The sequence below is a fragment of the Tasmannia lanceolata genome, unplaced genomic scaffold (assembly GCF_043159265.1).
Source record: "Tasmannia lanceolata isolate RefF3 unplaced genomic scaffold, GAP_Taslan_0.1 ptg000013l, whole genome shotgun sequence".
NCBI lineage: Eukaryota > Viridiplantae > Streptophyta > Magnoliopsida > Canellales > Winteraceae > Tasmannia > Tasmannia lanceolata.
The window spans coordinates 34,538,351-34,553,655 of NW_027518690.1; the positions used below are offsets into that span (position 1 = coordinate 34,538,351).

General features: G+C 38.6%; 1 protein-coding gene across 7 annotated transcripts in view; it reads right to left on the bottom strand.

Annotated features, from left to right (window-relative positions):
* LOC143890038 (uncharacterized) overlaps positions 1-15,305 on the bottom strand; it is a 90,430-nt gene that overhangs the window by 8,485 nt on the left and 66,640 nt on the right. For all 7 annotated transcript variants that reach the window (XM_077394559.1, XM_077394556.1, XM_077394560.1 and 4 more), the window contains one exon: positions 7,854-8,004. In XM_077394559.1, coding sequence (XP_077250674.1) covers positions 7,854-8,004 — 151 coding nt within the window. The remainder of the gene's footprint in view (positions 1-7,853; positions 8,005-15,305) is intronic.

Genomic DNA, 15,305 nt, shown 5'->3' on the forward strand with positions numbered 1-15,305 from the left:
TGAAGATCCCACAAGCTTGCCTAGCAATGTGTCAAGTAGAAGCTTGGAGATGAACTAGCATTTGTGACACCTCACGTACCATTCAACATGTTCGAGAAATGGAGGAAGTCACAAGAACCAAATCAAGTTGAAGAGTTCACTCACAAGTGGAAGATGTCCAAGAAAGTGCTAAGGAGTAAAGACAATCTAAGAAGACTCAAGGTTATATACATTTTTAGATTGTATTGGAGTCCTCTTGTTATAATGTAGTTTGCACTTTCAAAAGGTTTTCAAATGGTTTTCTTAAAACAAATTTAACCTCTTTAGAAACCATCCACACACCAAAAAATGTGTTTGAAAACATTGGACAAAAGCCCAAAGACCATGGCCCAAATCTCTGGAATTTTAATAGTTAAAATGGATTTTTAAACAGGGCCGGTCGACAGGGGTGTCCCGGGCGACCATGGTAAGTGTGCTGGAAATCCAGCACTTACCTAAACAAAGCGGGCCGGTAGACCGGGGGTCTCTCGGGCGACCGCAGATATGTTTATGTAATTCAGAAACAAATCCAGCATGGTTAGCGCGGGCGACCGACATAGGGCCGGTCGACCGCGACGGTTTGAAATTTGAAAATAAAAAAGAGAGCCCGATAAGGACGGGTGACCGCCATACCCCGGTCGAACGCCGCGGTCTGGAAAACTAGCCGTTGGGGCCTGCGCAGCTTGACTTTTTCAACCCAGTTTTTTACCATATTGCCCCAAATGGTCATATTTTCAAATGAGCTATATATACCCTATCCAAACCTTTTGGCAAATCATTTCACATATTTTTTATCCCAAAATTTCATATCAAAGGTTTATCCTCTTCTATGCCTTGAATTTGTGTATTCTATATTTATCAAGAGGATCTTCATAGGGCATCTACATTGTTCATTCTTTTGGAGAGTTTTGAGAGATATTACTTTTGTATCAAGCCTAATCAAGAGGGTAAGTGAGTTTTTCATTTTTGTTCTTCATTGTACTTGAGGGTCTTCGATTCAGCCCGTTAACAAAAGCGAATCTTGAAGTTGTAAGAGGGTCTCCGACTCGGCCTGTTAAGAAAGGAGAATCCGGAGTTGCAAAGAGGATTTGTCCTCTCGAAGGCTTCGTGCGGAAAGGGTTTGTTCCCTTGGAGTTGGAGAAGGAAGTTGTACGGCTTGGAGATTCGGCTTTTGTGGAATCTCATCTTTAGTGAAGCACCCAAGGAGAAAAACTTGGAAGAGTGGAGTAGGTCTTGTTGATAGACCGAACCACTATAAAATCCGTGTGTTCCTTTTGGTGTGCTTTCTCTCTCCTTTTCTTGCTTACCTTCTTGCAATTGGTGTTTGGTAACCTCTAACCCTCTTTATGTTTATGCTTAATTAACAAGAGTTGGATTTAAACTTGTAATGTTTTAAACATCCTAATTAAACTTATAAGTACTAATTATTAAAATTAGTTTTAACAATACACTTAATTTGGACAAAATTTTTAATTGACCAATTCACCCCCCCCCCTCTGGGGTTGCCTTATTGGGATTTCATTTGGTATCAAAGCATAGGCTTTTAAAAAGGTTTTTAATTCAAAATCTACAAGAGAAAAGATCTATGCCAACCCAAATGGTTTTTGAGGAAGGCAGATCCGCTCTTATTCCTCCATTCTTTGATGGAACGAATTATAGAGCTTGGAAAGTACAAATGTTAGCCTATCTCAAATCGTTAGATTATGACATTTTAGATGTGATTAAAAAGGGAAATTCCCAACCAAGGAAATGTAGCAAATTTGATATAAAATTATATTCCTTGAAATCAAAAGCCATGATTATATTATGTTGTAGACTATTTCCTAATGCTTTTGAGAAAATTTCTATATACACAAATGCAAAAGATATTTGGACCACTCTTGAAAATATTTATGAGAAAATTTTTGTCTCTTTTCATCAAATGATAAAAATGTTGTTCTCGGACAAAATGAGACTTTTCAAAAATCTTTTGCAAATAAAGATAGTTTTAAAAATTCAATTTCCAATTTCAAAAATCAAATTGAAAATTCAAAGATGGAAGTTGATCTGGAGTACACAAAGAGGGGGTGAGGCGGATTCTCTCGCTCGATCTGGAGTACACAAAGAGGGGTTGGAGTGGTTTGATTTCCTTCCCCCGTGAGAAGTTTTGGCTCTGTTTTCCATTGTTTTTTTTGCTGTCCTTTGCTGTTTTTCCCTTTTGTATTTCTGGTGACCTTCTCGGTTATTGCCATTTCAAAAAAAACAGAAAAAAAGATGGAAGTTGATGAAAGCTTAAGCAGAAATGAAAAATTAAGTCAACTTAGTAAAATCTTGATAAATAAAAATGATGACTTAATTAAAAAATGCAATGCCTTTGAAAAAGAAAATAGAAATTTAGAAAATGTTAATGTTGAACTTATTGAAAAATGTAAACTTTTATGTGAAGAAGAAGAACACTTAAGAACTAGTTCATCTCATCAAATTAATTATTTTGAAAATAAAATAGAAGAGATGAAATTAGAAAATGAAGAACTCCTATTGAAAAACCAAGGACTACAAGAAGAAAAAGATAAACATGTATGTTCTCATTTACATTCTTGTAGATCTATATGTTCCCCATCTACGAATTCTTGTTTTTGCACATATTGTGGTAGATTAGGGCATCACAAATCTAAATGTAGGTTTAGATTTGTGAAATTAAACAAGTTTGCTTGTATAAGAAAAGATACACTCCATAAAACAAACTTGATTGGAACCAAAGTAATTTGGGTTCGAAAATCCTCCACTCAAACTATTCATTGAATCTGTTAATGAATGGGGTTGTGCTTAATTGTAAAACTATATATATTCTCTCTAGATACTACATCTCAATATTGCAATCTTTATATCTAGACTACATGTGCATAAATGGTATATCTTTGAACTTAGATACATATGATTATACATGGTTTAATAGAATGTATCTATGCTCATAAAGCTTAAATGATCACATCATATACTATCAATAATCTATGAAGAAAACACGATTATGCTTGTTCTAGACTATGTTTGTGCTATAGTTGAACATACCCTTGAAAAATCCCTCTAAGTGTAAAATCACATCATCCACAAGTAGAGAAATTAACATGTCCATATTTTGCAAGATATATTTCAAACATGTGTCACACACTTCACTTAGCAAAATTCATCAAAGAACATCCACATAGACCTCAATGGAAATTTATGTCACTTCAACCACTTGAGCTAAAATGGAAGAAAATAGGAATATATTTTTTATATACCCTTATACATCCCCTGGAACAAATTTACAAGTTCATTACAATCCCATAAAGGAAAGAAAAATAGGAGAAAATTGAATGGACGTCAAAATCCCTTGAAAAATATCAAGAAATTGAAAACAGGGGAGTGGCGGTCGACCGAGTCGCGGAGGGCAACCGCGGATGGTTGCAAGGCCAAAAATAAAAAGGGATAGAAGGGTCGCGGTGGGCGACCGCGAGACCCTGGTCGACCACGGGCGTTGAAAACTGCTTTTTAAAGACCTCCCGCGATTCATTTTTCACCCTCCGCCACTCATTTCTCTCCTAGGGTTTTGCTCGTTCTTCGTCTCCTAAGGCTATTTCGACCAAGAATAATCAAGATTAGGGTGTTTAGGTAAGATCATACCATCCATCTCATCCCATCTCTTGTTTCCTCTCATTTTTCTTCGTTTTTCACCTTGAAATATCGTTTTCTCCTTCTCTCCTTTCACTCTTCTCCACATTTCTATCCATTTCTCTCATAAATCCTTTGATTCCATTCCTTTTCCATCCTATCTATCCACTCTTCATCATCCTACACTAAAACCCTTAGTTTCTTCTTGATTTCTCATTTTCCTTAGAAACTCTAACCCTAAAATGGCCTCATCAAGGAAAACTCTTCCACAAAAGGGAAAACGTGCTAGGGCTGAGCCGGAAGAAGAAGTATTTCCCACCGAACACTTCTTCAACAAACAAGCGAAAGATCGATACAATGCTCTAATGGATCGAGCCGTCATCTCTGGAAGGAAAGTTGTGTTTTAAGATTTTCAAGCCTACGACCTAGCTTCGCTATTCGCCGCACAAGGTTGGATTTTCTTTCTTGAATATAGTTCAATGGTATTCCCTGAGCTAGGTAGGTATTTCTATGCAAATCTTGTTGTTGCCCATGGGGGAGTCGTGATGAACACCTATATTCAAGGTGAATTTGGGCTAAACTTGGCTGATTTCTATAACTGGATTGATGTCCCAAATGGAGGTAAAAGGATTTAATTTTGGGAAAAAGATGAGATAGAAAAACACTTCACAAGAGAAGAAGTGTATGAGACATTAGGAACCGTCCCTCCTCAAAAAGATAAGTTCAACATCATGCCAACACGATGAATGATACGGCCAGGGTAATTCATAAAGTTTTGGCCTATAATATCACACCATGAGCAGGAAATTTTGATGCTGTTAAGCCTTTCGAAGCCCTCTTGATTCATTGCATTATGAAGAAGATCAAGTTGAACCTAGGATATATCATTCTAGGGTACATGGATGAGGCAGTCAAGAGAGGACAAGGGGGATTACCATATGGGATGCTCATCACTAAACTGTTAAGGCTTCATAAAATGAATCTGACAGATGCCTTTGCTAGAAAACCTGATCCCATTCTTAATCACACTACCTTAACTCAAATGAGAATCAGAGGTGCTCCTGGAGCAGGCAGCAATGGAGTTGGCCCCAGTGCAGTTCCAGTAGATGAGGTAAATGAGGCAGTGAGAGAAGCAGAAAAAGTGGCCCAGAGAGATGCAGAGGCACGGGCACGGGCACAGGCTCAGCAGCACCAGGCCCCCACCAGTCCTACGAGGAGCTTGTCAGAGATGGTGGGTTCTTGAGGACTGGATTAGAGAACCTCACTACTAGCTTTGTGACGGCTGAGAGTCAGAGAGCCTCTGCTCACACTCAGCTAATGGAGTTTCTAACTGCTGACATGTTGCAGGCCTTTTCGAGGAGTCAAGGCATCAGATCCTACTCCAGGACTCCACCTCGTGACCAGGGTCCTCCCCAGATGTGATGGATGTACCAGACCCATTTTGGTAGCAGATGTTCTGTAGATTGCTATGCCAGAGATGGTATATCATATTGCTACTAGGTCATCCAGTTCTGCTCAGCTTCTTCTTGCCCAGGATGGGCTTTTGATTATGGATGTTTTATGTCTTTTTGTCTTCATGGATGATTGATTATGCCCAGTATGGGCTTTATGATTAGTTGTGTGTGTGCCCAGTATGGGCTTTATGTTGATGGATGTTCATGCCCAGGAGGGGCTTTTATTTTCATGTAGATGTGGATGGATATGCCATGTGTGGCATAATTGTGGATATTTTTGGGATGTTTGCCTATAGGGGCCTTATGTTTGTTTAGTTGTTCGGGTAGAGTTTAGGTTCAAAGTTCATTTGGTTCCAGCTGATGTAGTGGTGATGAGAAGCACTAGACTCTCTCACCCATTTATGAAACTCTGGTTTTTGACAGGATGTGAAGAGGGACTGTCTCTTCCATCTTTAGTCTTGTATATGGAGCACCATATTGTCTTATCCATCTATATATATATATATATTTATGTACACATGAGACTTTCTTTGCCATGGATGTGTACACATGAGACTTTCTTTGCCATGGGGAATGTTAGCCCAAGGGTTCCCATGGGTTCAACCATTCACCTTTTCCTTGTTGTTTTGATGCTAGCAAACTCAAATTGATTAGTCTTTATGGACTAATGTGTTGCTTTGGAGTGTTGTGCCTTAAACAGGAATTTCAAATGTCATATCACCATTACACAACTCAACTCAACACAGGGCTTGTGGATCAAGATGCAAATGTACCAAGACGAGCTTGTACATACATTGAAGACATTATTCTCGGAAGATGATTCAAGTCAAGAGCTCAAGTTGAAGATCCCACAAGCTTGCCTAGCAATGTGTCAAGTAGAAGCTTGGAGATGAGCTAGCATTTGTGACACCTCACGTACCATTCAACATGTTCGAAGAATGGAGGAAGTCACAAGAACCAAAGCAAGTTGAAGAGTTCACTCACAAGTGGAAGATGTCCAAGAAAGTGCTAAGGAGCCAAGACAATCCAAGAAGACTCAAGGTTATATACATTTTAAGATTGTATTGGAGTCCTCTTGTTATAATGTAGTTGCACTTTCAAAAGGTTTTCATATGGTTTTCTTAAAATAAATTTGACATCTTTAGAAACCATCCACATACCAAAAAATGTGTTTGAAAACATTGGACAAAAGCACAAAGACCATGGCCCAAATCTCTGGAATTTTAATAGTTAAAATGAACTTTTAAACAGGGCCGGTCGACCGGGATGTCCTGGGCGACTGTGGTAAGTGTGCTGGAAATCCAGCACTTACCTAAACAAAGCGGGCCGGTCGACCAGGGTTCTCCCGGGCGACCGCGGATATGTTTCTGTAATTCAGAAACAAATCCAGAGTGGTTAGGGCGGGCGACGGCCATAGGGCCGGTCGACCGTGGATAGGTTGTAAGCGAAAATTTTAATCAAACAGAAAGCCCTCGCCGGGCGACAACCATAGGTTCGGTCGACCGCGGCGGTTTGAATTTTGAAAATAAAAAAGAGAGCCCGATAAGGGCGAGTGACCGCCACGGTCTGGAAAACTAGCCGTTGGGGCCTGCGCAACTTGACTTTTTCAACCCAGTTTTTTACCATATTGCCCCCAAACGGTCATATTTTCAAATGGGCTATATATACCCTATCCAAGACTATCTAAATAACCTTTTGGCAAATCATTTCACATATTTTTTATCCCAAACTTTCATATCAAAGGTTTCCTCTTCTATGCCTTGAATTTGTGTATTCTATATTTATCAAGAGGATCTCCATAGGGCTTCTACATTGTTCATTCTTTTGGAGAGTTTTGAGAGCTATTACTTTTGTATCAAGCCTAATCAAGAGGGTAAGTGAGTTTTTCATTTTTGTTCTTCATTGTACTTGAGGGTCTTCGATTCGGCCCGTTAACAAAGGTGAATCTTGAAGTTGTAAGGGGGTCTCCGATTCGGCCTGTTAAGAAAGGAAAATCCGAAGTTGCAAAAAGGATTTGTCTTCTCGAAGGCTTCGTGCAGAAAGGGTTTGTTCCCTTGGAGTTGGAGAAGGAAATTGTACGGCTTGGAGATTCGGCTTTTGTGGAATCTCATCTTTAGTGAAGCACCCAAGGAGATAAACTTGGAAGAGTGAAGCAGGTCTTGTTGATAGACCGAACCACTATAAAATCCGTGTGTTCCTTTTGGTGTGCTTTCTCTCTCCTTTTCTTGCTTGTCTGCTTGCACTTGGTGTTTGGTAACCTCTAACCCTCTTTATGTTTATGCTTAATTAACAAGGGTTAGATTTAAACTTGTAATGTTTTAAACATCCTAATTAAACTTATAATTACTAATTGTTAAAATACACTTAATTAGGACAAAATTTTTAATTGACCAATTCACCCCCCTTCTTGGGTTGCCCTATTGGGATTTCAAGATAACAATCAACAACCATTTAGATATACAATGTTAAACCTAGGATGCATGTATAACTGAATCTCAATATACAGCCATGCTTTATTACAATAGCTATGTTTAAACCTAGAATTATGTTCAATGTCTCCACCCTTGCCTTGAAGAGTGCCACATCAATTCCATTGGTGCCGTAGGTCATGGTTAGAGTATTCAGTCCATCAATATCTAGATGCATTGATATAATTTTTGTCGAGAATAATGAATAGTTAGCGTCCACAATATTCACGAACATTAATATTAAGGCAAAACAAATGAAAGTAATAATTGAGAAAAGAAGTACCATTCAGGAGGGAACTTTTTTCCTTTGTATCCTTGTACTGCCGAAGGCATTGGAATAAACGAAATGTATAAGGCAAAACAAGCACCAAAGGGATTGCAATGGAGTGACTACCACAGACAGAATCAGCTTCAAACCATGCAATTGTTGCAACCTATAGAGTCATAATCAAGATGATGCTTAGATTAACCAAACAGAAGCCACAAATTATTATTTAAAGCAAAATTCAAACCAACCATAGAATCAGCTTCAAAACATGCAATTATTGTAAACTACAAAGTCATAATCAAGACGATGCTTGTATTAATCAAACAGAAGCCACGCATTTTTAGTCGGCAAACTCCAAAGTCCAAACCAGCTATACAATGGTCAAATAAGTTCACAATCTCTAAAGATAAACTATTAGAAAACAATTTCTTGCCTCATGTCCACAAAATATACTAGAGAAATAGAAACAAATGTAAATGCTAATTAAGAAATGCAAAAAATGATGAGATGAAGCAAAGATACTTGAAGAAAAATATAAACGCCTACTTAAATGTAGATTAGGGCATATAAAACGGATGCCTTGGTCCAATCCTACAAAAGAAATAAACATCTCAAAGAATGCATGGTGAACACAATAAAAATTGTATATGATATGAGCATGTGAATTCCACTATTGATGTAATCAAAATTGAGTTGTTCAATAAAATTAAAACTGTTACAGAAAATGGTCAGAATCACGTACTAAAATTCCATTGTGTATTTTGTATTTCTCCAAAAAAATGATTCTTTTCATGTCTATAAAATAAGACATTTTGACTTACAGAAATCGTAAAGCTATTGTTTAGGGCTATTACTAGAAATCTCCAGTACAAATAGGTACATTCCAGTAGTATAACTCTGCAGTCGCATAAATTTTTCTCAACAAGGTACTTTTTCAGCTAGAATCCCATGCACCATCCAAGACATTCTGAAAAAGTTGTACTATGGGCACTTTCGAGCACCAGTGGCCTAAGTGCAGCATTCGTGACATCATGGAATGATTTCTGCAAGCACACAATGCACCATTGTTCTTGAAATTGTAGGCCATAAGAAGTCCTTCACCGACCTATCATAGTAAATAGAATGATAAAAGAATAAGTCTTTCATGAAGCCTTCTGGACGTATTTGCAGCACAGCTCGCTAACCATTTCAAAGTCAGCCAAATGATGCAGGCCACTCCCATAGTGTCCTATCCTTAAGCAGGAATCTTACCCATGGCTGCTGCTCCCGAGTTAGAACCGCAATTCGGCAATCCTTAGGAGGTAAACCGCTCCCATGGCGATCCGAAGATATGGAAACCGCTCCCATGGAGCTCCCGAAGAGACGGAAACCGTTCCCATGGCGCTCCCAACATGCTCCTATTACCCTGTCAGTCCCCCTTCACCAAATTCCTCACATCAAACTCCTCCAACTCTTCAAAGTACTTAATTAGACCAAGCACAAAGGCGTTTTTAGAAGGCACAAGGAATGAGGGCATGGAAATTAAGAGGGCTGGAAATTACTACTTTTGGTGTACTTAAATTTTGAAAGATATATATAAAGATAGTTAGAAATTACTATTTTCGATGTACTTGAGTTTTGAAAAACATATTAAAAAAATATTAATTACATAAACGCTCCCATGAGGCTCCCAACCTTAGACTCTTCGAGATCCCCACACTATGATTTGTGGACACGAACACGAGTGTCGCATGTCGACACGGACACAGAGTGTCAAACACGGCAAACCTCCAAAATTTTAAAACGGGGACATGGCTAAAACAATAAGTATATATAATCATGATTTGTGGATACAGATTCATGTGTCAAGTTTTGACATGGATACAAGTCATCTAACATGGCAATATCTAAAACTCTAGAAATGGTGACACGTAAATACATATAAACTTATTGATTACTATTACAATTTGTAATAATATAAATATGGTATTCAATTAAGAAACTAATAAATCTCAGAATTAATCAGCTATAATTTAAGACAAACATGAGATCTCCAAATAGTAAATGAATTCATCAATTTAATCTAGTTCTCTTTCATCTCCAATATACAGTGAAAAAGAGAGACCAAAATGATACAATGAATATAGTATTGGGACAAAGGTTTATTTAGGGGAGGGGATATAACATCAAATAATAGTAAAAGAAGAGCTAAAAGAAGAGTTTATAGTAAAAGAAGAATTAATAATAAAATAGGTAAAAAGGCATACTTTGATTAAGGCGGTGTTGGATAATATTCCCATTTATCAGCTACCAATCTTCAAATGTCCCATGAACAACATCTTGAGAATAGAAAAAATTCAAAGGCGATTCTTATGGGGAGGGGCTAATTATAAAAATGGCATCCCTTCGGTTAGTTGGGAGGAAGTTTGTAAATCCATAAAGGAGGGCAGCCTAGGCATCTGGCGTATAAAGGAAACTAACCAAGCGCTTCTAGGGTAGTGGCTTTGGAGATATGGAATGGATGGCCATAACCTGTGGGCAAAAGTGGTTGCCAGCAAGTATGGGTCCTGCCAAGCTCATTGGGAGACGGAAGATAAGTTCAGAGTATGGAGGGGATAGAGTTAGATTTTGGTGGGATATATGGTGCTCAGATGTACTGTTGAAGGACAGGTTTCCGCGGTTGTTTGCCTTTTCTGAAGACAAGGATGCTATGGTTAAAGAATGCTTCATAAGATCAGAGAATAGGGTGGTATGGTGCCCGGCTTTCAGGAGGATTTTTTTTTATAGACAATTGGAAGAGGTGGGAAATTTACTACAAACTTTGGAAAGGTGTTATATAAAGCTAGATTGGGAGGATAAAAGAATTTGGGTCGGGAACTCAGGTGGGGAATTTTTCGTTAAATCATTCTATCCCCAACTTCTACCTCACCTCAGTACCTCCGAAGTAGCCAAACTGTGGGGCATTCAAGCTCCACCGAGGGTATGTTTCTTTAGTTGGTCGGCAATTCTTCAAAGAATCCAGACCATTGACTTTCTTAGAAAGAGGAATATGATGATTATCGATCATTGTGCTCTATGCTTAGAAGTAGGGGAATCAGTGGACCATTTACTAGTTCCCCGTAAATTGGCATCAAAGGTATGGAGTAGGGTCTTCTTAGATTTCGATTACATGGGTCTTCCCGGAAACTTTCTTAGAGCTTTTTAAAAGTTAGGCCTTGGCACCATGGAAGAGGAAAGGCAAGACCCTTTGGTATGTCTCCTTTTTAGCCACCATTTGGGTTCTATGGATGGAGGGTAATGCTAGGGTCTTTAAAGGTTATTCAAAGGGAGCCCAATCTCTTTTTAATAACGTGATTGCTTTAACTATTTCCTAGGGGAAATCTTTAGAATCCTTTATATTTGTCTCGGCGTATGATCTGTGGCACGGTTGGAGAGAGATATGTGGAGCCTATAACAATGTGCCTAAAGCAGTCCAAGCATGGACCCCTCCTCCCCAAGGGATACTTAAATTGAATTTTGATGGCTCGAGTATGGGGAACCCGGGTCCCTCAAGCATTGTAGGGCTTCTTAGAAACGAAGAAGGGATTGTGATTTGGGCATTCAGTGGCCTAATTGGGGTGGCAGACTCAAATAAGGCAGAAGTTCGAGCCATTTATCATGGTATCAAATTGCTTCAAGATCAAGACATGAACAAGGTAGTGATAGAGGGGGACTCTCTCAACGTTATTAGGTGGCTTAGAGACTCCCATACTGCTGCAAGGAGATTTGCTGATTTATTTCACAAAATTAAAGATAGAATTGGATCCTCTTCGATATCCTTTATTCACATAAGGCGGTCAGCCAATGGAGAGGTAGGCAAACTTGCTAGAGAGGGTGTTCATGTGGGTGGGGGGGTGGGGGAGGTCTTTGAATACCTTCCACCCTAGTTATTTTTTCATTTGGTTTTCGTTTTTTTCTGGGCTAATATGCCTTCTCTTTTCTTGTATCTTATGGGACTTTCTCGATCTCTCTCCCTTTTTAATAATTTTTTCATACAATTCAAAAAATAATAAAAATAGGTAAAAACAATATTCAATAATAAAACAGAATGTCACACTTGACACGGCACAAAATATATCCACACACCCACATTAAGTCTAAGGCTTCTAGCAATACATTTAAAAGTGTCCAAAGGAGTGTCGACAAGTGTGGACACGCGTGTCGTGTCGGACACGTCATGACACGTGTGTCGGCTAAATCATAGCCCTCACGCTTCCCCACCCCCGCGTCCTGCTTCTATGGTCTAGCCAAAACAACTTCGAAAATTTCAATTTGCAAGAACATTCAAGATGTGTCTATGAAGAAGTTGATGCCAACTAATTGATGTGGGCCACTCCCATACTACCCTGTCAAAAATCCTCACTCTTCTTAGCATGTCGAATGGAAAGATTTGCAATCTCATCATTTGATAGTGGAAGTTGTGAGAACGTGGTGGCACAAGAGATGACCGACAAACTCAACCTCAAGACCGAGAGGAGGCCTACCGCTTACAAGCTTGCATTGTTCAAGAAAGGAAACGAGGTACTTGTTAATCAAAGTTGTTTACTTTCCTATTCTACTGGTAAATAATATCAAGATGCTCAATGGTGAGATAAGGTACCGATGGATGCTTGTCATTTGTTGTTGGGTCAATCTAAAGATGGAAAGTATTCCTAAGCCTTTAAAAGAGGAGCGAAGTAACTTTCTATCTCTGGCTGAACTTTTGGAGGAAACAAAAGAAAATAAGAGAACACGTAGTGATGTTTTGGCTCGAGTTGAGTTCGCTTACAACAAATCAAAGAATTGATTGATTGGCATGAGTCCATTTGAAGTGGTGTACGGTCGGAATATAAATAGCCCGTTGGATTTGGTTCATTTACCTATCTCATCTCATTTCAGTGGAGATGCTAATGATAATGCCGAATATATAAAAAACTACATAAGCAAGTTCAAAAGAAGCTTGAAGAGAGTAATAAAAATACAAAGACTTGACCGAGAAAATTAGAAAGCATGTGAAATTTAAAGGAGATATTGTTTGGACCGACATGTGGAAGGAGAAGTTCAAATCCTGTAAAATCATGGAAACGTATAGAAACATATGCATATGATAGAATTTTAAGGTGAAAATGCTAGAATAAACACAAATTCACAGTTATAAACCATCACATAGGCAAGACAACCATCCATAATGCTTTAATAACATCGAACACCAAGTGATATGCGCTGTTGATAATTTAGTACATATCAAATTTCACATGTGATTCATACAAATAGTTACATATAATAGATACATTTAACATGTAATTTATATAAATATAATTATGTAATCATATTGATATAGTATACCAGTAGGGGCGTAAACAGATCAAATTCGAAGCGGATATGGCTATATCCGAATTCCAATTCAATTACAGTATACGCTATCCGAATTCTGATTTGAATTCGATGGATAGTTAATATTTTTTTTAAAGATATCGACAGATATTTAATCTCTATTACCGAATTCGATTCCGGCGGGCTATTGTTCGAATTCGGATATTATCCATATCCGTTTATCTAGTAAATTCGAACATTTTATTGCAACACTTTATTTTTCTTCTCATTCATCCTCCTCAAATGAATTTTCCAAACCCTAAAACCAGACCTCCTCCCTTCTCTTCTCAAAATCAACTCTAAAAAAGGGAAGCCCAGTGCATGAGGCTCCCGCCATGGCGAGGTCTGGGGAGGGCTAGATGTACACAGCCTTATCCCTACTTTGCAGAGAAAGAGGCTGTTTCCGTAACTCGAACCCGTGACCACCAAGTCACAATGGAGCAACCTTACCATTGCACCAAGGCTCGCCCTAAAAATATGAGATCCTCTTCTTTTTAAAAAAAACAAAGGCTGAGAGAGAGAGAGAGAGGCGGTGGGGATGGATGATGGTGTTGGTAATGGTTTTTGGGTTTTTTCTTTTTTTGATGTATATGATGGAATGAGTTTGGGCTATTTTAAATAGGGGAAGTGGGAGTGCTGATGGTGGAAGATGAAGAGAAATATGGATGGAGAAGGAGATTGGATTAGAGATGGAAGTGGCTGGCGATGATGGAGGTGACCGTGAGGTGGAGAGGGGCGGCCGTAGATTTTGGCGGAGGTTGGGGGAACCAAGGAATGCGGGAGATGGTGGCTCGGCCTCCTTTCTCCTCTCTCTTGCTTCTCCTTGCAAACCCTAGAAGTCACCCCTTTTAATAGCATTTTGGGTTTTTATATAACCCTAAGTTGGAAAGTTGATCAGAGCTGTCCATTTACCATCAATGACCTAGATGGCCTTTTTGCTTTAGAATTCTCTAGAAGCTATGCCATCTTCTTTCAATCCCCATCATCCATTTGTCTCTTTCATCCTACAGCCTACATTTGTTGCTTCATAAAGAAGCCATGTCAAACTCCAAGAATGCCCTTAAAATGGGAGATAACTCCATTTCCCACCCAAAATTTTTTTTTTCTAAAAAGAAAATTCAAAACAAAATTCACTTTTCTTTTCGAAACAAAAGATAGTGTGTCATTACAAAAAATAAATATTGATGATATTATTTAATAATAAATAAAAAGGATGTACATCTCGGATTTGGATGTTAAATGGATCGAATGTACAATTTACCAGATTTGAATCTACTAAGAGCTGGATATCTCATAAACGGATTCGGACAATATCCGCTTGAAACAGATTCGGATAATATTCGCTTTAAACGGATTTGGATGCGGACGGTAATCGAATTTTCGAATATCCATTTACACCTCTATATACCAGTAATGCACTACTGATTTTAGTTTCGACATGTGTTTCAAGTACAATATCGTTTCGATGGGGATGGAAATGGAAACATTTCGGTCATATTGTGTCAGTTTTAGTAAAAATTTACCATTCTTAGGTAGTGAATCAGGTCTATTAGAACCTGCATGATCCATGGGAGGAGCACTTGCAGACAACCAAACGAATTCTGAAGTACCTTAGATGTACACTAGACCATGAAGCAATCCATAAAGTACATCTAGATAAAAATATATGGGTATTCATATGATGATTGGGTAAGAGATCCATATATATGAAGGTAAATCACACAGTTTTTTTATGAGATCCAGCCCACTTGATTAGGTTTTACCTTTGTTGAAGAGACTAATAGCTAGCCTTTAGTTCTATTTTTAGTTACATTTTAGTACGATCTGTTTCCATATCTATCCTAGATGTGGCGTGTTGCGGTCAAAATTTGGTTATGGCTGAGCTGGAGGTGAAGAGCGAATGGACGATCATGATTTGTCCTCGCTACTTTGTCCTACACACACAAGAAAACAGTTAAAAGACCAACGCGGAGGGGATCCTCCGTGAAGGCCCTTCGATACTTAAGTCAGTGACCACAACAGATAAGGAAAACCCAAATGAAATAGTAAGTTTTTGGGAATTGTGTCCTTTACCTTCTGGTTTTACCCCTATTTATA